The 22,905-nt window shown below is 38.4% G+C and overlaps 4 protein-coding genes across 4 annotated transcripts in view; all 4 read right to left on the reverse strand.

Annotated features, from left to right (window-relative positions):
• Window positions 1–2,421: 2,421 nt before the first annotated feature.
• Window positions 2,422–5,451, reverse strand: cops9 (COP9 signalosome subunit 9). The gene is made up of 3 exons (XM_062441696.1): window positions 5,302–5,451; window positions 3,986–4,058; window positions 2,422–2,632 (listed from the first exon to the last, which is right to left on the reverse strand). Exons 1-3 carry the CDS (start codon window positions 5,362–5,364, stop codon window positions 2,595–2,597), a joined length of 174 nt encoding a protein of 57 aa, XP_062297680.1. The 5' UTR covers window positions 5,365–5,451; the 3' UTR covers window positions 2,422–2,594.
• A 1,007-nt stretch (window positions 5,452–6,458) lies between these two features.
• Window positions 6,459–8,155, reverse strand: otos (otospiralin). The gene is made up of 3 exons (XM_062441903.1): window positions 8,098–8,155; window positions 7,560–7,583; window positions 6,459–6,653 (listed from the first exon to the last, which is right to left on the reverse strand). The coding sequence occupies exons 1-3, from the start codon at window positions 8,153–8,155 to the stop codon at window positions 6,466–6,468; spliced, it is 270 nt and encodes an 89-aa protein (XP_062297887.1). The 3' UTR covers window positions 6,459–6,465.
• Window positions 8,156–10,412: 2,257 nt separating this feature from the next.
• Window positions 10,413–12,924, reverse strand: apodb (apolipoprotein Db). The gene is made up of 4 exons (XM_062441789.1): window positions 12,814–12,924; window positions 12,323–12,444; window positions 11,753–11,838; window positions 10,413–10,645 (listed from the first exon to the last, which is right to left on the reverse strand). Exons 1-4 carry the CDS (start codon window positions 12,922–12,924, stop codon window positions 10,413–10,415), a joined length of 552 nt encoding a protein of 183 aa, XP_062297773.1.
• Window positions 12,925–16,098: 3,174 nt separating this feature from the next.
• LOC134001958 (rho GTPase-activating protein 21-like) overlaps window positions 16,099–22,905 on the reverse strand; it is a 46,809-nt gene continuing 40,002 nt past the window's right edge. Inside the window, exons 23-24 of the mRNA XM_062441167.1 lie at window positions 20,443–20,474; window positions 16,099–19,056 (exon numbers count right to left, since the gene is read on the reverse strand). Of these exons, the coding sequence (XP_062297151.1) occupies window positions 17,353–19,056; window positions 20,443–20,474 (1,736 nt within the window). The 3' untranslated portion in view covers window positions 16,099–17,352. The remainder of the gene's footprint in view (window positions 19,057–20,442; window positions 20,475–22,905) is intronic.

A 22,905-nucleotide genomic window follows, 5' to 3' on the forward strand; every position in this document is an offset into this window, starting at 1 on the left:
CATCATAAAACCAGAAACAGGTGTTTTTTGGTGGTCAAACTTGACTTCAACCTGAACTTGAATCCCTTGGTAAGTACCTAAATGTACCAAGCTGAACATGCAGGAGTGCAGATCTCACTGGTCACTTACCTGTGGTTAGTTTATCGGCGTGTTTGTCTGCGGATCCAAAGGGTGAATTTGCTGAAGCCGACTGGCCAGGTCCACCTGGGCTCAAACACTAAGTGTCTGTGTGTGTTTGTGTGTGTGTGTGTGTGTGTGTATGTGTGTTGTATAAAAGAGAATCCTGGTCCAACCTGTCCCTGCGGCCCTTCTGACAGACTGCCTTGATGAAGGGATCGGGCAAGGGTTTTAAACGGAACCCGTCATCTCTGACACGAAAACACACACCCAACAAGCATTCATTAACACTCACGCAGAAAAACGCAAGCAGAGACCACCTGAGGGGGTCAAGGGCCACATCAAGAAGACACCTGATTGGCTGAAAGTTTCTAAAAGATCGGACCAATTGGAGGCACCGTAATTAAAGGCAGGAAGAGAGGGAAGGTGGGAGGGTTTGAAGTAAATAGATGGAAACATGGAGAAATGGAGTGAGAGCAGTTTTTTTAATTTAAGAAATTTAATAATGGTAATTTATGCTTCAAGGTACATGTTTTAAATGAGTTTTTGTATCTGTTTTTGTGGATGTAACAATAACTCCTGAGCAGGTAAAAACCACGACAAAGCGGGAAAGATGAAGTAAAAACATAAGGAAATAATGAGGGGGAGCTGAGGTGCCACATAAGCATTTCTCAGAGACCACAACGAGGGCCAAACCACAGCTTCTGTCTTAATGTGAAAACCCACACACACACACACACACACACACAAAGGGACAGCTGGTCTACACATGAGGAATTTGATAATCTACAGTTTCCTCCTCAGTTTAACTGTGTTCAGGCATGCCAGCCTTCTAACACACACACACATGCACACATCGACAGCAGTTTCAGCAGGTCTCTGAAAAAGCTGTACAGTTGTGATAAATGTTGCAATATCAGTACATCTGACTGATTCTCTGTAACTCCTTTACGAGACTCAGTAGTCTTATGAGGTTCATGTCCAGGCCCCACTATATTAGATTAAGCAAAAAGTGAGATTTTGACTTTGAAAAACATCAGTTTTTATGCAATATAAATGATTTAACCCAAAATAAATCATGTTTTTTTAAGGGCCAAAATTACTTTTTAGACATAATTTCATTGCAGTTTAGACACATTTATTCTTTTATTTTTAGATGTATTGAATTCTGGATAATAACTGTAATCTGTGCAACGGCTCTTATGCAAGTGTTCATCTAAGCACACAAAAACACTGAGTAACCTTTATGTCCTTTATAAAAGTGAGGCACATTTTAAAGTATAGTTACTATACTTTTTGTGTGTGCCCCGCTACTGTCATGTGAAAAACCCACACACTAATCTATTACGTGAAACAACCAAAACTTTTCTAACTTCAGAAGAAAATGCTCTCCTCATGTAGGTTCCAGGTGCTCATACTACAAAGCCTTAAAGCTCTGTGGGTTCTGCTGCAAACTAAGGCTATTTCCTGTTTCAGTGTGACATTGCATGACTTGCTTATATCGCACATCGCAAAATAAAGACATGATTTTCCCAGTTTGGTGAGGAAAAACTGGACCCCAACTGCATCTGACACTTTTGAGATGAACACAGACTGCAAGCCAGGCTTTACCTCCCCCAACATCGTTAAATGTTGAGGCCATGAAATGTCAATTCTGTCACTGTGGTAAATGTTCCTTGCACAATTCTTCTATGTGTAGGCGGTATGTATGTCTACATGTATGTTAACTTTGTAGCTTTTAAGCCTACACATGCAGATGGTTTATGTGGGCCAGCATTATATAACAGAAAATGTAAAATGAATATATTAAAATGTGATTTGTTTTGATAGAAAAATCGTTCACATGACAGTTGATATAAACATCTGAGGTGCACAAGACGTGTTATAAACTAATAGTAGCATCAAATCACAGCTTTTCAAAGACTTCACTTGTTTATGAGAGCTGACTTCATCTCTGCAGACTTCGGATCAATTACTGCCGACCTGACAGCAAACTGTTTACCATCCAAACCTAAACGCTTCAATTGCTGTTTTTTTTTTTTTAAAAGCATTTCTACATCTTTGCAGTCCCCTTTTTTCCTGTCTCATCGTGCCCCAACTGAACATTTAGTGGTCATGTTAACACTGTATCTCATATGTAATTACGTTTGCTAACAGGTGTTTCGCACAGTCCACAAACCTACAATCCAGAGTCTGGAGCAGATTCAAACACGACAACGCCAAAACCATACTCATAATTTTCTCCAAAGCTGGAATGTAAATGATTCTCAGAATTCACAGACACCTGGTTCACCATGATGGGTTTTTTCGTTTTTTAAACAAAAAGGCTTTATTTTAACACAGTGTTGAGTGACATGTAGGGGTGGGGGAAGGAGGGGGGCTGTACAATAAAGAGAGAACTTAAAGTCAGAATACGGCGCCCAATTTTTATATGTACATGTTCACAGAAACGTTCACAGGTGTTTAAGGTGTTGTCATCACTGCAGGTCATCGTCATCAAACAGATCCTCGAAGTCTGCGGGTAGGAAAGAGAGAGAGAGAGGGGAAACGAAAAGAAAAAAGAAAGGAGATAAGAACAGAGAAAGCTTTATCTCAGCTGTTATTTATTTTTAATTATATATATTTCTTTCTTTTTGCCGCTGAGTAATCTTATCCTGATTAGTGGAGCATGTTTTGTGATTTTTTTCTATGTGCTGATATAAAAAAGATAAGTTTCTAAGCCTGCAGAATCCCATTAGAGAGCTCTGCGATGATGTACAAGAGTATTTCGGACACACTGTGTAAGTCTTTTTGACTACGTGTACTAGCTGTGCCCCACGGTGCACATCATATCAGTATGAAGAGCACTTGTGGATCTCAAATCCCACTTAGTGCCATGAGCTGGGATATGTCGTACGTGAGACGTGACTAACTCTGCTTGTGAAGTTACAGCCTGTCAGTCTTGCAGTGTTAACAACCCTAAGTGATCTAAATGAGAGTGTGTGTGTGTGTTTAAAGCAGCTGACTGGCGTGGTGTCCCGCTGCGTTTCCGTCTGACAGCAGCCATAAACTCACTTTACCAGCTTTTTTTTCTTTTTTTCTAGGTCATGTGCTGCTGAGCCAAAATTGTTTTTCCTGCAGCCAGCACTCCAAGACGGAAAACAGATTAGCTTGGTGCTTTTTTTTCTCTCTTTTTCGGCGTGTCCTCTGCATTTGTGTTCACGTGTACATAAATTGTTGTTTATAGGGGGACAACAGAGGGTTTTTGAGGGTTAATGTGAGAAGGCGATGTTGTTGACGTAAGAAACTGCACACACACAGTAAAGCTCCTCTCCTTCACTTAATTCAGATTAATAAAACAATATATTTTACATAAATTTAAGTTCATATGTTCCACAAGAAACCTTAATTTTTTAAATAGTTGGAGCATTTAGACTGACAACACAGTGAGAAGACAGGCTTTCATTTCACGTTTAATTATAGTCTATACAACCCTCTTACAGGGATATCGATCTGTGTTCATCAAGTTTCTGTTCATTCTTTAATTGTTAAGGGGGAACTGGTTTTCTCATTTAAATGATGTTGGATATATATCACATTACAGGAATGTTCAGATCACATAATGTAAGCAGGTAAACACAGCTATTCATGCCTAAAATCCCCTGTGTCTACTTCCAAGCAAATGGAAAGATGGAGACAAATTATAACGCAACTAGACACAAGAGGGCTTTTACTTCTTCTCGTAACACTTTTCTATCAGACGGGATAATTAAACGGACAATGTAGTGTTTGTAAGTGCCAGACTAAAGAAGATTACTGTTTCCTCTTAACTCTGCAAGCTTTCTTCCTCACCGCACACATTCCTGAATAGGTGCAAAGACCGACTCACCGTTAAAGAAATCAGAGTGCACCGCTTTTTCATTTGCTGCCAGGTCCATTAACAGGCCGCTGCTGCCCCCTGCCTGTCAACACACAACATTACAACCAGTTTAATGGCATGAGCAAAGAATACACGCATACACAAACACGGTATATCACATGTAATCAGTGTTGGGGAGTAAGTAGTTTCCTGTAAATTAATTACAAAATAAATGTAACTTTAATCTGTTAGTTACTGAGAAAAAAATGTGTCATTATATTACAGTTACTTGTGAAAATGTTGATGATTACAAAGAGGGTTACATCTGAATTCAGACCTTTAAGATTTTGCTACTGAACATGTTACTGAATACATATATTGCCTCTATTTCTTGTAATATTTACAGTTTATTTAGTAAATGAATCATGACGTGGGCTTATTTGGAGCACACATGGGCTTAAATGGTGTCACATTACCAATTAAGCCCATCCCAGACATTTGACTTTTTTCATACAATATCTTTATTTTATATTCCAAAATCTACATTAATTAATGAATATTTTCAAATGAGAGATGAATCTTGCTTTATAAGAAATTATCTCCCTTATAAATCATGTCAGTATCCATGAAAATAACCTGAACTTAGGTTTTGGTGCTTAATGGCTACACTTTCCCTAACAGTTGAAAACATTTGTTAAGAAATTAGAAAAGTAATGAAATGTAAAAAGTTACATTACTTTGATAAAGTAATTGAAATAGTTACATTACCTATTACATTTTAAGTAACTAGTAATCTGTAACCTATTATATTTCCAAAGTAACCTTCCCAACCCTGGATATGAATTAGTATAAGGCAGCATGAAATGGAAATACTGGAAATAAGTAAGGTACAAGTATCTTGAGTAAATGTACTTTAGTTTCACCACTGTTAAATGAAAACTACATATAAGACCAAGTTACATGGATAATACGGGAGTACTTAAACACACTGTAGGTGGATACAATATTTAATATTCATCATTCCTTTGTGTTGACAACATTTGACATCTTCAGGGGCTTTCAGTCTTAATTTGTGTTTTAAAAAATTGTGGAAATGTCATTTCAAAAGACCCAAACCAACAAGCTGCAATCAGAAAACTGGGACATTTATGTAACTCATAACGATTAAATTGATAATCAAAATTGTTGGCAATTAATTGATTAATCGATTAATCTGCAACTCCAGTATAAATTGGCTTGTAAATAAACATTTGAAAAAAACGTTAGGTGAGCTAGCTTGTTAGCATAAACCAGCATGTTAATAATTGAATATGGCTACTATTTTTTAATATAATCTGTAAACTGACCTCGTCCAGATCCACGTAGGGACCAGCTCCTTCAGGAAACATCTCGTCCACCGCAGGTTTCATGATGATTTAATATCAGCTGTGTAGTTTAAAAGATGTTGTAGTTTTTGAGGATGTGGCTAGCTGAAGTAGCTGTGCTCGTCTTGTAAACAAAACAGTGTGTGTGCAACATTAAACTGTGCCCGGGTAGACAACTTGTTTTCATAGGATGGCGAGGAAGTAATGACCAGCCCTACTCGTCTTCTGATTGGCTAGTACTAGCTGCCTTCACCGTCCTAGGTAAAGAATCCTCTACTTCGTTGGTTTTAGATTAGGTTTGCGCCCAAATTGCTGCATTACCGCCATCTACTGGGTTGAAATAAGATGATAATGAATTTATCGTTATGATACACTTTTCTGATTGCAGCTTCTTAAAGGTAAATATTTTCTGAGACCATGTCTGATTGTTTGTATATTCTTTGTTTATTCTATTGTATATTCTGTCCAACAAAGAATAAATAAATGTAATGGAATACAATTGTTCTAAATATTACATTTAATCTGGGGAATCATGTCAATCAGGAACAACTTCATTAAAAAAAAAGAAGTAATTATTTGTATATGTCCACTCAAATACACTGTAAGTGGATAACATATTTAATATTTATCATTATTTTGTGGTTACACCATTTGAAATTTTCAGGAGACTTCAGTCTTACTTTTGGTTAAAGAAATTGTGCAAATGTTATTTCAAATAAAAATACAAAATGTACATTTTAACAAACCTGTTGCTGCTTTTAAAAGATTTTTTTTAAAGATAGTTTTTAATTGTTCATGTTGCCAACCCTTATTTGTTACTGACCCACAGTGTAATATTGGTAGTTTTGTTTAATTATGAAATCACATTATAGACATAATTGCAAATTTGAAACATGTTTGATTTATTTATTACACATTACATGAAGATATGTTACATTCCTACAAAAAGGCTACCTCTATACTGGTTAAATTTGGCTATGCTATAATAACACACACAGTGTTATGCTTGAAAAGAAAAAAAACATCTTTCCTTTCCCTCATTTAATTTCCTGCTTTTTTAATTTTTTTTCAATTTAAGACATTTATTTACTTGAATATCTCTCCCTCAGCCCTTTTCCTCCCTCTACTGGCTCCTTCAACTCCCCTTTAGTGTTCATGCCCCATGTTGGTCTCGTATCCCAGGGTGTCTCCGAGGTGCTGGTGGGCGAAGAAGGCCCGGGCCATCTCGTTGATGTGGTTGTAGGCACCGATGGATTTGAAGTATTCAATGTAGTTCCAGAAGTCAGAGGTGGAGTAGGGCCAGTAGGGAACAGCTGGTGGTTCATCATATGGCACTAAATACACAGCAGTGAAGGGAAGGGAAGGTTAAATCCGCATTGAAACACTAGCACACTGTATTAGTATAACCTATCATCAGAGTGTGAGCTTCACTACATTCCGTGCATGATTTAATGATGTGTTACAATTTTTGATGCACTTATTTTCTCTAAATCTGCATGTGCTGCTTCATGTTAGTCAGCCTGTTGAATATTTCCCATACTGCCTTTACATAACCTTCAGTGAAAGGGTGTGAACTTGCAGCATATAGGAGAAAAGAGACTAGAAGCAGGTTTTTCCACTTAGAGTCACTCGTGCAGCTAAAAACACAACATGTACTGTGACTGCAGTACATACAACTCTACTGAAACCTTTGTTAAAGTATCTGTGTCTGTAACTATCGGCTTACGGCTCAGACAACAACCTTTATCTATATTGTTAAAATTAAACACACTGATGAGAAAATTAAAAAAATATGCAGTGCTTGAATTTTTGATAATATTATAATGTCTAATAGCAAAATAATGCCCTTGAAATTATCTTTGGGAACAATTTTGACTGTATTGTAATATCCATAAACAAGTTGAAAAAGCAGCACAGTTACTTTGAACTTTCATTTGATTACATTATGCATGTACTCACTGCTGATTAAGATCCTTTTCTGTATGTGCCCAGTATGATTAAAGCACTTTTTTTTTTTTTTTTTACGTGTAGCAGAAATTAAAGACTCAGCTAATCCATTTTTTAATGTTTTAAGGCTGTTTTTCTAATGAAAGGTTGTTCTGCCTTAAGGGTAGAATGACTAAGGAGTGGTTAAAAATTAAATAGTACAACAGTACAAAACACTATATGTGAAGCGTCTTTGGTTTTCTTTCAAAATATGAAGGTGTCTAAAAGGAGATGTGTTCATTTATATACTGTACCTCCCTCAGGGATGACTCTGGCCTCTGTGAGGTGGAGGAGGAGGAACGGAGAGAGGAAGAGAGAGAGAAAAAAAATTAGCATTCCCAAGCATTCCAAGGCCTCCTGTGTACAAAGACGGGATTCAGGTCCGGAAAACTGAGCTTTCTGCCAGGATACCTGCTCACTGCTCAAAATATTATTGCTGACCATTCATAAAGCGCACACACACACACTCACACACACACACACACACACACACACACACACACACAGTCCGAAGCAGAAGGAATTCATCATCGGACAGAGTCCCCTTTGTACACATGCAGTGGCCAAAAACAAATGCAGCACTGTCCCATCTTTGAGAATCAGACATGATTCACAGCTATTTTGATAAGCTCCTGTATATGCACATATAAAACTGGGTTCTATTACTTAACCAGTACATGTTTATACTATACAAACAAACTAAACATCTGTTAAGACGCATCAGCTGTTCCAATCAAGACAAACTAAAACTAAAATATGATTTACTGATTTAAACAAAAAAGAAAAACTCACCATTGCGATGACAAGCAAAGAGGCAAAGGAGAATACTGAGCCAGACCAAACACTTCATCTTGCCCTCCTAAACACACAAAAATACTCATAAACTCTAGATTGTAGTTCCGATAATCGTACAGTCTCCAGGTTTATGCAATATAATTGTTTCTAACTCTTAAAAAATGACTTTCTTTGTAACTAACTATACATTTGTGAGAGTAAAATTATATGAAGATAACTGAAATGTGCAATCTTATTTACCTGTAAATGGTTTGTGATGTCGTGCAGAGATGCTTCTGTTCATCTGCTGGTTCACTGTGGTCTGTGGTGTGTGGGGCTCAGTGGAGGAAGAGCCAGTGGACCTCCAGCACACACACACACACACACACACACACACACACACACACACACATACACACACACACACACACACACACACACACACACACACACACACATACATGCATATACACAGCCAAGCTCAGCCAAGCCTTGCCCAGTTTATACTGTATCAATACAGGAAAGTCCTTCCTTAAATCAGAACTTAATTTTCAGATGGTAAAAAGTAATTTTTTAAATGTCTGAGATAAAAGACGTTGCACATAGATGTAATTCTTTCAGTGACTTAAACTACACATTTCCTTCTATCTTCTTTTTCTCTCCTTAAGGCTCAATAAAGGATCATTAAGCTCATTTTTATTTCATTTGAGGCAGAGAGTAATTTAAAACATTTTACATAATGTGTAAAAAACTAATCTAAATCTAAATGTCAAAAGTGTTAAACCTAAATTAGTCATTGAGTGTAAATCTAAATATTTAGAAAATATACAAATAACCTCCACCAAGAGACTGTCAGCCAACATAAACCAGTCTACTCTACAGTAACTATCACATTTTCACTTCTTAAAAAAACGTTTTCCTCCTGCTTGCTGCATCAGTGAGGCACGCACCTACCGATCTAAGAGCAATATAATAGCCCCACCAAATAGGCCTATATTTATATGTTCTAATCACAATAAATAAATAAAAAATATATATATTTCGGTTCTTACACTAGTATAGGTCTCTACTAACCCTAACCCGGTGTGTCAATATATTCACAGGAGTGTGTGTGTGTGTGTGTGTGTGTTTGTGTGTGTGTGTGTGTGTGTGTGTGTGTGTGTGTGTGTGTGTGTGTGTGTGTGTGTGTGTGTGTGTGTGTGTGTGTGTGTGTGTGTGTGTGTGTGTGTGTGTGTGTGTGTGTGTGTGAGGTGAGAGGGGGCGGGAGGTGACGTCATAGAATATTATGACAGACACATAAAGCTTAATTCAGAGGCTTCAAGTGTAAAGAAAATGACGTTCTCTAGCCTAATACATGAAGGGTCAAAATGACCCTCTGTGGTGGTTCTAGTAGTTTTGGAATTCCGGTAGTTTAAGTGTTAAAAGGTTTGATTTGTGACATATGTATTTATCGTGAAGCTTAAGTTGAGTGTAAAAGCTTAAGCAAACAAATACTGATCATCTTGTTTGTTATCAGAGGAGATTTCACATACATTAACAATTAAAATACTATGGCTGAAACTCATTTTACAGAGACTCCATGTGTTCTCATAGTTCATCAAATAAAAACATATAAACCATCAGATCTGCTTATGAAAAAAGCTTTAATTTACATACTGAAAAACACACCTCCATGTTTTTTTCAATCACCAAGAATATGACGTTTAATGCAAGATAAAGTGTGGTATAACAATATGAAAAAAAGAAAATATTACATACTGTAATTGTAATATGTATTATTATATTACAACAATGAGAAACCTTAATTGAGCCCTTGTGTTGACCCCCCTCCATTTAAAGTATAGATCAGCTACTGCAGATAACATTAAAAAAATACATCAAAACAAAGACTGAGCTTGTTTTTGTGAATATTAACCTGTCAGAGATATGAGAAAGAGTTACAACATACAGATGATAATTAGATCATACTGTAAAAATTTAAAGCAAATTATACTGAGATTTGGTTATTAATGTAATTGCAGTATTGATTTAACACAAAATGAGTTACAAACACATTTTTATACCAAATAATCAAATATTCAGTGTGTTGATTTTATTAATATGATGAGTTTCCCTTCACATGATTTATCTTTTATCATCTGTAAAAATCAAAAAATTAAACCTTCTAATAGATATATTTTAAAAAATGAATGTGAGAAATTTCTGCAAGTTCCTGACCCAACTCTGCATCTTCTTGTACCAATATCAGGATAAAAACCCAATAAAACTGCACAATCAACTGCTCAGCCCTGTCACCTCTGCTGTGGCCAGTGGCTGAGAGTCTCCATAATCCCCTAGTTATCCTTACAGCCTGTCTGAACCGTGGCTTTCATCTTACACAGGTCGATTCCTTCGCTCTTCATCAGCTCTTTGGCGTACAGCACACTCTGTGTAGGCAGAAAGCGTGAGCGGCTGAGGATCCAGGCATAGTCAATGTGGAATATGCTGAGGATGTCAGTGCAGGAATACACAACGGCCATGCTGGTGTAGTCGGTGGTCAGAACCCAGTATGGGCTGTAGGGAGTAACTGGAAAATAAATTAAAATATTTTACTGTAAATCCTTTTTCTAAAGCAGAGTTGTAAATACATCAAAACATCACAGTAGTACACTACAGACACAGAAACAGAGGTATTATAAAGAAAGAAAAAGGAAAATTAGACTTGCATAAAGACTACCTTATGATTAATAAAATATGACAGATCACACTAAATTGTCTAACTTAATCTTAATCTAATTGTTTTCAGGTAAAACAGTCAAAATGCTCCTTGATTTTGTAATGATCCACTCATTGATTTCAAATATTCTACATTAAGTGTAATAAAGAACTATGCCAAAGTAGTATAGTATAGTATAGTAATCCAAAGTACCAAAAAGTCCAAAAAAACTGTATCAAACATTAAAGTAGGGTTATGAGTCTGTTTCCATGTTCTTTGACTTCTGAATGGAAATGTAAAAGCATTATTCTTCAACTGTTTATACTGTACATACTGTCAATGTTTTTAAGGCTATTTTAGGACTGAATATGTGTCATTGGTTTTATTTGTTGTTTATCTTACTTATTTTCTCTAGACAAGCAGCTACTGGGTTGCTTATAAGAAATCTCAAGTTGATGTAAATACATTCCACTCATGTTTTCACTCTGATGCTGTGATTTATTTTAGGGACATGTATTTCTGGTTTTTGCTGTTTGTCTTGTACTCATCATTGCTGCTGCCTTTCACAGCTGAAGACAATCTTGGAGGACTAAAACTTCTGCTGAGACATTCGAAGACCAGAAGAAATAATAATGATGATTCAAGGCTTTCACAGACACACAGACTTATTGTTATACACATTACAAATGCAGTGAGGCTGCTGCATCATGTGTCAGCCGTTATCATCATTCACGAGGTATGTGTCCCCTTGAATTACTTCAGCTATGTCCAATGCAAAGAAAGTTCATGTTGCTTTTCTGTCCAGTTTTCTGTCTCAATTCAACATTTTCGACAATAATTATTGGTGCTAAATGCTTGAAGCCAACTAATTTGAACAATAATAATCATAAGCACAAGAAGACTTTAAGGGAAAATTAAGAACAAGAACAGAAGTGAGGCAGTCGAAGGAGACAACAGTCAAAAAGGGCAAAGACTTACAATAGGAGAAGCTGACGCCCAGTTTAGCTGGTTCTCTTGGATCACGAATCACTGCCGTCCCTTCTGCCTTCCTTAGCTTGTCTTTACTGGGAGACACAGAGGAGGACAGACAATGAATAACAATTTTAAACACCCTTAACTGAACTGCTACAACCAAATCAGCAGAGGTACAGAGTCCATACAACTCAACTGCAACCAGAAGGACCAAATCAATTGTCTGTCTTCACCCAGAACACATGAATGTTTTTACTCCTGGCAGAGTCCAAAAAAATTCATAATTAAAAAAAGAAAAAAACTTGACAACAAACTTGATACGGTTTTTTTTTACCATCTTTTAGATTTTGTTACCTGCGGTCAGAGCCAGACTAGCTATTATTTCTAAGCTAAGCTAACTAGTTGCTGGTGCCAGTTTCATATATACCCTCCAGTGTCATCAATCTTCTAACCTAACTCTCGACATGAAAGCTTGAACTAGACAAGACAAAGAAGCTCTCACAAAAAGATAGCAAGATACGCTGAATTAAATTAAAACAATTAATAAATCAATAAAAAAAACAACTCAATACTCACTACAACTGAATGTTCAACACGTTGATGGTACCATCACCCCTAACGGCGTAGTTCGCCTCGATGCACTTTCCCCTCTCAAAGGAAGCAGGGAGCTTCTCAATCTCATACCACCTGCCCAGGTACTGTTGGCAGAAAGGGGAAATCATGCGAAAAGGTCAGGGGCCGACATGCTATGCAACTGCCTGGGGCCCCAACTAAATGGTTGATTTAATATAGCCCCCAAAACACTTTTTAAAAAAACGGTATACTCACTTCATAGGAAAACATTGTACTAGTACATTTATATGAAACTTAAATGTTACTGGTTATGTTATAGATTCAGAATTTAAGATATGGGGCATTACTAGTCATTAAAGTGTCCAGCATTATATAAAATACAATTAATAGTAGACTACTTCTTCTACCACTGACTGGGGCCCCTGAATCACTAAATCCGCCCCTGAAAGAGGTGACATTATGCTTGAATTGTGTAGTGTTTGTTTATGTGTTACCTGCTGAAGGTTGAAGCCGGGCTGCACCTTCGGAGTGGGACAGGGACCCCAGTGATAGGTCTGCGCTGAGACCAGAGGGAGCAGCAGGAAGAGGACGTATACGGCAGACATCTTTCCTTCTGGAGTGGAGGGCGGATTATAGAAACTGAAAATGACAGAAATTATAAGGTTGAACCTGTGAGGCAAATTAGTCAATGGCACAATCTTAAATCCTTTACTGTGTAATTGCAGTGTCAGAAGTAAGGGAGTAAAATGAAAATAATTTAGATTTTAAGTAAAGTTAGATGTAAATAGTTGAGTGTGGCAAGTAAAATTGCTGATTTAAAGTTCCCCTCTACTCAGAAATATGTTTTTCTTCTTGTTCCTTCAGTTGGATGTTTGAGCTTCACTGTGCAGAGTGATTTATGTTTGACACAACAAGGCTGTTTTCGCATTTATCTGCTGAAAGTGAAAAGTGTGCTGACCTTAAATCCATGATCTATGTGTACCTACGAGCATGATTTCTGACATCACAACTAGTTTGCAGCCAATCGTGGTTAACCCTTACATATTGTTCATATTCTGACTCATAATTAGCCTCTACACCAATTCACATTCATAAATTCCCTGTCAGTCATTAGTAAATGTTTGATTAATCCTTAATGAAGTGTATTCTATTCATTTATGAAAAAGGACATTCACAATAACTATTTTATGGTCCAGGAGAACATTTTATAGAATACGATGAATACAACAATGGTGTTTGTTGAATTTTGTACATTTGTATAATACAAAAATGTGTATCAGCTGCACACAAAAAAGAAAAAGAAAAAAAAGATGGATTTTATGTCCATTTCTGTATACTGTGGGCCACATTAGCACAAGTATGGGTAAAAGAAATGTGTATAGGGTGTTTTTACAGCTCTTAAATGTAAGAATGGATCAAATTTGACCTTTAATAGTATGTAAGGGTTAAGTATAAAGTGTAATGTGGAAACTTGAAGCCTTCAGTGCACAAACACTGAGAATGGACTTTTCATTAATTTAGGAGATATATTGTGTCGAGTAATTAAAGTTTAAACATATAATTACTCCACTAATGTAACCTTTTATTTCTTCACTTTTCACGAAGCTGTTGGACCTTTTTGTGGGGAAACATCGTTCCAATTGTATCAAATACAGTTGATTATTCCAAGCAGAGGATTTTTATTTGTTTATACATTTTGTTTATGATTTCAGAGGATTGTGAGGATTCTTGTCAAATGTTATGTATTGTGAAGATTTTCCCTAGAAAGTAATTTTTCATTTTGTAAAGTAAACTTTGAGATTTTTGAGTTTAAGTTTGATTTTTATTCGTGTGCAGGAACCAAATTAATAATTGCACATTTACATGGGTAGAGTTATTGATATTTTTAGGTGTTTTATTACATTTTCCAAAGGCCTGATTGTGGAGTGTGTTTTTGTTCACTTTGGAGGGTTAAACCTTAAAGCCCACATCATTCTTATCTAACTTAAATCCACGATAGGGGTTGAGGCGTTCCTATACATACCTGAAAGCATTTACATTTTAACTTCTATTGTCATGCAGACAGATGTAAAGAGGTTGACTGGGCGTAAATGGTTTTCACAAAACAAGATAATCGTGGAAAAACGTGACAGGAGAATCTTTCTTTCAGTGGGCATGCAGTCATCCTCTTTTTGTCTTGTGTAAATCACATGTCGTCACACCTGTTCTGCAGGTTTTACATAAGCTACTGCACCTGGACTCACATACCATTAGACTACTTCTTTAAACACATCAGCCTTCATACAGTAGATTTATTTGTCATTTGATTTCAGCATTTTGACGAAGAAAAAGCTGTTCAGTTACAATTTTATATTATTTTTTATTATTATAAAAATACAAATTTAGGAACACAGAACATAAACCCAACATGTATGTCCCCCTTAAAAAACTGCATAATATAATAAAAAACAATATATATTAATATTGCAATAAAACATAAACCAAAACATTTACCCCCAAATTATGTAATTCAGTCTAATTCCCATCAATATTAAGACAAAAAAAAAAACCTACCTCAGGTGTGTGAAGATGTCAGCTGAAGCAGGTCTTCACTCCTGCAGCTGTAGAAAAGAATCTGGCTCTGAGTCTTGAGCTCACCCGTCAAAATAAAGGCTGGGAGCTCGTTCATGTTACGTCACTCTGGCAGCACGAGGCAGCTCATTAGCCAAATTGTCATCATGAGCACATTCCCAACTTACCCAACTATTACCCATTGTAATTTGTGACTTAAATAATTTAAATATTTGTATATGAATTGCTTTCACATGGACATACAAATAATAATAATAGTTAATTAAAATAATGACAATAATAATGTTTTTAGATATGTTATGTCAGTATGCTGCATGTTTGGGAGCCACTTTAACTCATCTGGCTCGTATGGTCTCATAGAGCACACAGGTTATATGTATCATCTCAAAATTAGCCGAAACATTCAGAGTTTAACACTAAAAGTTTCACATTATGGTCTTATGTTACCTAAAACAGGAAAACTGAATTTTAACAGTTTGGGATAAATACAGGTCCAACTTAACCCAGAACACTCTCCACAAAATGTTTAAATATTTTAGTTTTTGCATTTTCTGGGTCAATTTAGGAACAGTTGTAAAATTCAGACTAAACAGGTGATGTTTGTGGTCATTTTGCTCTTCTTAAATGTAAACAAAAATTGGTGAAATTTGTAGTATTTAAGGTTTAATGTGTAACAGAAAAGGGTTATTTTATATACTTGTAATACTGTAAATTTTTGTGAGAAGCTGTAACCCACACTGTCCTAGATGTTTAACCTGCTGCCATCTAAGGTTGTCTACTAGCTCAGCGTATTATTAAAATCACCAGGAAAGAATACAGCAAGACCTTGACTGATGTATTCATTTGTTAATTAATACTCCAGTAAAAGCAGCAATACTACAATGTAAAAAAATGCTCAATTAAAAGTAACGATATGTATGTTGTGGTAAATTAAAGTTATATCATTTTATATTTGACATCACAAACAGCTGTCAACTTTCAGAGAGCCAACACTTTACTTGCATTTTAATTCAGGTTAATGTAGCAAGTAACTTACTTTGTGGCTCCTTATTAGTGAAAGGGAGAATATGTCATTAATACTTCTTCATTTTGGCATAAATTAGGAATAAATCATTTTGATGTCTATTATTCTTCTCAGCTGTGATTAGTAATATAAAACAATGAGACCAAACAGACACGACCATCTAATAAAGATTATTTATTTCCAGTGTTTGTTGAGGGAGGGCATTGCACCCATGTTCTGCTGTACACAGGCGAGATGTTGACTGTTCAGAAAACATTGTCTCGTGCAGTTTCAAAGACAAGTTTTTTTTGTCTCCCAGGTTTTAAGCGCCCATGCAGTTTACTGCACTTGTAAAATACAGATGGGGAGGGTAAAAATGACGTAAAACTACAATGAAAAAGACACTGATGTACATTTCAATGCTCTGATGTCGCGGTGAGAAACTAAAAAATAAAACAGAAAGGACCCCAAAACAAAGGGAAATCTCTGGAATGCCTGTGAGATTATGATCTTTGAAAAATGTATTTTTTTTATTTTTTATTTCCTTCTTATCTTGACAACTGTTGGTAAAAACAGTTTAAAAAAAGAAAAAAAAGAGGCACTTTTTTTCTATTTTGTGATAAAAACAATTCACACATATGTAAAAACTTACTTTTTTTGGACTATAACTGGACACAGTTTGGAAATAAAAACTACTGTACCAAGCATTACATACTATAGTATCAGCATTTCATTATGTTTTTCAGTCTTTATTTGATAAAACTATAATAATCCTCCAGTCCCTCAAGCTAATATCTGGCTGTTGTGACTGTGCTGTGAAAAAAAAACAAAAAAAACAACACAAACTTTCCACAGCACGCAGCTCAGAAAGCAGCCCTCGATTATATCAACATACTTCAAGTACAGGCAAAAAAACAAAATAAAACACATACATATTGTTTTGAAAATGACGAAACTGTCAACTAATGTTAGTCCAAATACGAAAGAGTTATACATTCTTCATACCGCTTATAATAGGAAGAACTGAATGATTCCTTTAAAAAAACAAAAGCTTCCTCCTGCAGAGTCGCTAACGGATTCTTCAGTAATAGTCAATTTATTAGTGCTGTAAAACATTCCACAGAGTTCATGTCTGTCCTATTAACATCGTCACATATCAACAGCAAAGTCACATTCTTGCATTAGGAGGAAGTCCCGTTGTTCTTTCCGTGTCTGTTCCAGTACGGCCGACAAGTCAGTGGAATTACATAAAACATCTCTTCAGCATTATTCCAGTAACAATCGAGTGAGCCTATACACAGTATGTACAGTAGATACATAAAGTATACTTTGTAGAAAAAATATTGTGCAGTAACCTTCGCTAAAATACCCACATTCGTACAATTACGCATTCATTCTCATGTTTATTCCCCCCACCCAAGCCCTCGCAGACATGCAAGACAAGACCGCTCTTGCCGTTTCACAGATACTGGTAGAACCGTGAGCGGACAACTTGTGTTCCAGAGAGTTTGTGTGGGTGCGCGTCCGCCCCGATGGAGGCTTTGCTTTTGCTTTGCAGCCCGCTACCATTAACGTGCTCCCCTGTTACCGGCTGAGCGCCCGGAGAGGCAGAGGGAGGGGGTCTTTCTCTTTCGGGAGGTACGTTCTGGGCTTCTGTGTGGTCGTCCTCTGGTACGGCTTTGGGAGCGACTTCGACGCTGGGCTCCGATCCTCCGCCCTTGCACCGCTCTCTGCTGATCCAGTCCCGGATGGAGAAGTCTTGAGAGGAGCATCTGGGCTTGAGTCGGTCCAGAGCCGACAGTTCGGCCGCCTGGTCCACTCCTCCTTGCTCTCTCCAGTCGTTGATGACCGCCAGCTCTGCGAAATCCCTCTGCCCGCCCATGGTGTGCCTCCGCCGGATGTTCTTCTTCTTGCCTCGAGCGTCAGGGGTTCGGCTCTTCTGGGTGAACATGTCGTCGGCAGATGTGCGTAACCTGAACTTGAGCCGCTCAGTGATCTTAAGGTGCCAGGCTGGTTCAGTACGCTCCGACTCGCTGCGTGAAGATGAGCTGAGGCTGCTTGTGGACCGCCCCTTCTTCATCACCTCCAGGACTCGAGACAGTCGGGTGGAAGACTCCGCCCTACCCTCAGTACGCTCCCCACTCGCAAGACCACCTTCCACCGATGATTCGCTGTCGGTTTTCTGTCTTAGGGACCACCGTCTGGAGAGGGTGTCGCACTCGATCATTCTGTGCGAGGGAAAAAGGCGCCTTGCTTCCAGTTTGGGTGTGGTGCTCGCCTCAGCTGCCCCACTCTTTGCTTCACTTTTTTCCTGACTCTGGTCTGGGCAGGGTGTGGACTGGCTGCTGCCACCTCCCGGGGCAAAAACCGGGAAGTCGCTCTCGCTGTCCGTCTCCATGGGTCGTCCCTCACTGATGAGCTCGCTGCGTTCGTCGTCTGCCTCCTCCCCACCCTGCAGCTCTGGGCTGAGCACGTTCGACTCCGCTCCGGTCAAGAAGGTGATGGAAGAAGTGGTGGAGTAGTCGGAGGTGATAGAGCTCACCTCCGCACCGGCCGACGCCCCCGCAGCTGCTCCCGGTCCCAAGCATGCTCCTGCTGGCAGGTCAGGGGAAACTCCTCCTGTCCACTTTTTCGGCCGTGACCTCTGCACTGATGCTCCGGAGCTCATGGTCCCGAGGTCTGAGGTGTTTTCATCCAGCTGGGACGGGGGATCCGATATGGAGGACTTCCCCCCTGTTGCTTTTTGGTATTTGATGTTGGGAGAGCAAGAGATTTTGGGGGATGGGGAGGGGGAAGGTGAGGGGTGTTTAGGCGGAGTTTTCTCCTTCAGGAATGAGGAGTTCCTATGATCTCTCTTGGCTTTAGGAGTCAGCTCAACAGTCCTTCCATTCTCTTTCCTCTCCTCTACTCGTACTTGCTGCTTCGGGTTGGGTTTTGTGTTGGGGCTAGGGCGAGTCTCGCTCTGCGCCTCGGTCTGCAGGCTGTGATGGTTCGGCTTCTGGCCAGGGATTTCCTTCTTGGAGAAAACTGAATCCAGATCATCATCTGAGCTGCTAGGCTGCGGCTTCTCCTTTGACTTCTTTCTTTTGCGGCTGGCTGCAGCAAAGATTGAGGAGACCAGGAGCTCTCGACTGCACTGGTCCTTCCCTGAGCCCCAGGAACCCTGCAGAGAGGGAGATTGAGATATACAAAAAGTACCAAAATGAGGATTTATGAAGCTGAGAGTCACAAATAGCACATCAGAGAAAAAAAGAACCCTTCACTGCTTTCTGAAAACTTAAGTCTGTACTCAACCTGCTCCCGAGAAGCACCACAAACCAGAAAAGTGGACAGAGAGAGGAACATTAAGAGGTGTGTCATTAACAGGGAGCACATTATTGAATCCATGCCAGCCTTAAAGCAGAAGCGAGAAGCAGTAGCACAGCATGAACTGATGAATCCCTGCAGGAGCCTGAGCTCTAAATAAAAAAAAAAGCAGCCAGACAGCAGCAGTGCAGTGATGTGAAGGCACCTGCTTTTGCTACTGACACATTCAGGTTTATTTATCCCTACATCTCATCACAAACAACTGTATAATCCTGAGCTTCTCAGCCACAAGTATTTAGTTTAATGTGTCACAAAGCAGCACTTCTGTGACAGATTTTTCAGAGTTTTAAAGGCATTAGTGACCTTTGACATGAAAGGCTGCGGCTCAATGGATGTACAGTAGGTTTTATTTTGTAGACTGTTCACAGCATAACCTCAGTTCACCCACATCACAAACAGATTGTCTCACTTAAACTCGAGTGCTTTGTAGCCATGCAGATAGTTTTATTTGTTTAGGAGATATCTGCTTCCACCCTAAAAAAATGTGTGTGAATGGATGTTTGTTTGTAGCATTCACAGCAATGAAAAATGAATCTTAATTACAATCAAACACAATAATCTGTTACTAGAAATAATGTACCTGTTAGTGGGAATAACCCACAGAACACACTATCAATAGTTTTTAGAGGGTTTTTTCTTCAATGAACAGTAATTTCAATTTCAATAAACACTGTTTTGATCTGATTTTGATGAGGATAAGGTTTGTCGTAGCAATGACATCATGAGAATTTGCTACTCAATATCTGACACACAGCTTATATTTGGGCGATCACTGTTTTGGTTTGAATGCTAAAAATTTCATCTAGTAAAGCCTAAAATCTCAAAGTGTATAAAGGGCTTTACTGGGACATTGTTTCTGAAAGGAGATAATGCTGCTGATTTCTTTTAAATGTACTTTATCAGTGCTGTGAGTACTACAATGCACCAACATTGTTTTGGGGTGGAAATAAACATCTCAAAATCTTAGCACATGTAACCGTAACTATCTGAAAGTTTACAGTATAGATACCACTAGAGGTTAATGAACAATTTTTCTTTAAAATTGTGTATTTAGGGTGAAACAACCTTTTAACTACGCGCTGTGATAAGTTCTCGATTGGAGGCTTCCTGCTGGTCACCTACCTCCTGTCATCCTACACTACCAGTGGCCCTGAGAGGGTTGACGCTTGGTGTGCACACTCACCTTTGACTTAGCTGAGTCACTAGTCGGTGAATCTGTAGGTAAAAGAGAAAAACAGGAGAACATGTTAGATGATTTTAAAGAAGACACACACATGAACACATCTACTACAGGAAGTGCAACACGGGAAAATGATTGGGGAGAAAAAAAGGAAAAGAGAACCATGTTGATGATTGTGAAAACACAGAGCAGACGAGACTGGCGACACACACACATACAGTACACGAACAGACAACAGGCCATGCTGCACACAAGGACAGATGAGCTCTATGTTACACTCAGGTCCACATCTACATCAAGGCATGGAGAGCGTTCTTTCCCAAACCTGACACCAACCAAAACATCTGAGTAAAATAAATGTATTGACAGGCTAAACAGAACCTGTGTAGTCGCAAAAACCCACGTCATTTCTTAAAGCTATTTGACACAAAAGATGTTATCAACAACTCCCAATCTTTCCGAGTGATACTGAGTGCAACTTTGGCAATGAACACACAAATGCATTTAACGGCAACGGCAGAGAGTGAGTAGTATGCCATGCAAAACAAGAACGGCAACTGACTAACTTTGTTTAAGTACAAGGATAAATATTTTTCTTATCGTCAACAAATGTCATGACAAGAGCCAGACTAGCAATTAACTGATTTTCTTACAATACTGTGTATGTATCCAAAGCCTGACATATTGTATTCCTCTGTGCCGTAGACCTCCGATGTTGCCCAAAAACGATTAAAAACAGTGAGCCAAACTATTGCACTGGTTGACATGTTTCTTCACCACTAAGTGTTTTGGGCTCCAAAGACTAATAACAGTAATCATGTTTTCGGTGTTGCAACATATCAAAACCTCCTAACTTTGTACTACATCTTAAATTTCTCAAAGAACTTACAAACTGTAAAAAGTACACTGGATCTCCTCATTGGCCGTCAACGTGACTCGATCCCAGCCAGATACTTTTGTTGAATGTCATACCAATCTTTCTCTCCCTTTGTTTCCTAACTGTCCACTATCCAATAAAGGCTAAAATGCCAGAAAGAAAACCCTTCAGAGGTTGTGTTATGTAGCACAGCAAGTCTTACACAGAACTAATCTCTAGAGAATGAAAATGTGAACATTATTAGTCTTTGGAGCTAATAATGTTTCGAAACAAACCATATTTGTAATATTCTTGTGAAGGAACATGTCAACCCAGTGCAGCTGTGTGGCTCACTGACATGTTTTTCATAGTTTTTGCACACAGATGTCTACGACACAGAGGAATAATAGCTTTGGAAACACACAGAATACTTGTTGGTTGGGATATTTTTCTTTGTAGACATGATCCCTGTGTCGAATGCTTAGTATTTTCTAATTTATAAATGAAATACAAATGCAGTTACATCTATATATAAAACAAAAAAGGCGAAGTTGGCTGGTTTTAATTTTTGTCAACTGTCAATATGATAACTCAGTTTTCTAACCAAAACTAAACATTTGACACTCAGATGTTCTTTTTTAATCAAGAAGTGTTTTTTTTATGTTACAAAAGATACCAACATACAATCAGTGGTAATCTGAAATAACACTGTCTGCAACATTTTTTATTTAAATCAGGAACCATCTGATTGAAGAAATTTCCATCTTCACCAGAAAAGTGAAATGTCCAGCCTCACAGATAGAGAAAAATCTAGATTTCTTTCTATATTGGACGATGCCGTTCAGCTGAACTGACGAAGCAGTGGCAACGTTGCAATATGTAGTGACATGAGCTGCCATGACAACAGTGACACGGTGATGACAGAAACGGCTATGGAGGAAAAAAAACAAAAAAAACAAAAGAGAAGTGACAGGGGAGTCACAGAGGGGCTAGCTATATGAAAAGAGAGGACACTACATGAGAAAGAGAAACACCTATAGTAAGTCCTCACCTGCTCTGTAAATCACATCTACTTCTATCATCCTTCGTTTCTAGCTAAAATTTGTTCTTGTCTGTTTGTGTGACATAGCCGAGCCCCCCTATACACCCCTTGCAATACAGATGATGGCACGATATGCAAGTGCACACTGACGGGTGACGTAGAAACCATACCATTGCTATCTCTCCTGTTGGCAAGCTTGCGAGACAGTGAGGAGAGACAGCGGAGAGCCTTTCAGACAGTAGCACCGGCCTGTGTAAGGTATGTTCTGATAGAAAACCCACAACACCGGACACCGTACAGTACCGTGCAGCCGCTTCACTTCCCTTTTTCGTCACGGTTTCTTTGTTTTACTGCTTTTTTTTTTTTCTTTCTCTTTGGCATTTCTTGCGCTTAAAAGAACTGCGGGTTCCTGCAGACTAGGCAGCTACACTGGGGGCAACAATCCTCCTTCTTCCTACAGTTCCAGCTGTCCATCACGGACATTATAGAGTCCATCAGTGACATCACGGTGTGATAGACTCCTCCCACCTGGCCTGTGTCAAGATCAGTATGTGTGAATGCTGGGAAA

Source organism: Scomber scombrus, chromosome 20 (genome assembly GCF_963691925.1).
Source record: "Scomber scombrus chromosome 20, fScoSco1.1, whole genome shotgun sequence".
NCBI lineage: Eukaryota > Metazoa > Chordata > Actinopteri > Scombriformes > Scombridae > Scomber > Scomber scombrus.

Coding starts and splice junctions, on each gene's coding strand:
- cops9 (XM_062441696.1), bottom strand. CDS start 5,364: ATGAAACCTGCGGTGGACGAGATGTTTCCTGAAGGAGCTGGTCCCTAC. Junction 4,059..5,301: donor CCTACGTGGATCTGGACGAG/GTCAGTTTACAG, acceptor GTGTGTTGACAG/GCAGGGGGCAGCAGCGGCCT. Junction 2,633..3,985: donor GCACTCTGATTTCTTTAACG/GTGAGTCGGTCT, acceptor TCCTACCCGCAG/ACTTCGAGGATCTGTTTGAT.
- otos (XM_062441903.1), bottom strand. CDS start 8,155: ATGAAGTGTTTGGTCTGGCTCAGTATTCTCCTTTGCCTCTTTGCTTGT. Junction 7,584..8,097: donor CTTTGCTTGTCATCGCAATG/GTGAGTTTTTCT, acceptor TCCACCTCACAG/AGGCCAGAGTCATCCCTGAG. Junction 6,654..7,559: donor CAGAGTCATCCCTGAGGGAG/GTACAGTATATA, acceptor CTGTGTATTTAG/TGCCATATGATGAACCACCA.
- apodb (XM_062441789.1), bottom strand. CDS start 12,924: ATGTCTGCCGTATACGTCCTCTTCCTGCTGCTCCCTCTGGTCTCAGCG. Junction 12,445..12,813: donor CCGGCTTCAACCTTCAGCAG/GTAACACATAAA, acceptor TTCTGCCAACAG/TACCTGGGCAGGTGGTATGA. Junction 11,839..12,322: donor GTGTTGAACATTCAGTTGTA/GTGAGTATTGAG, acceptor TGTGTCTCCCAG/TAAAGACAAGCTAAGGAAGG.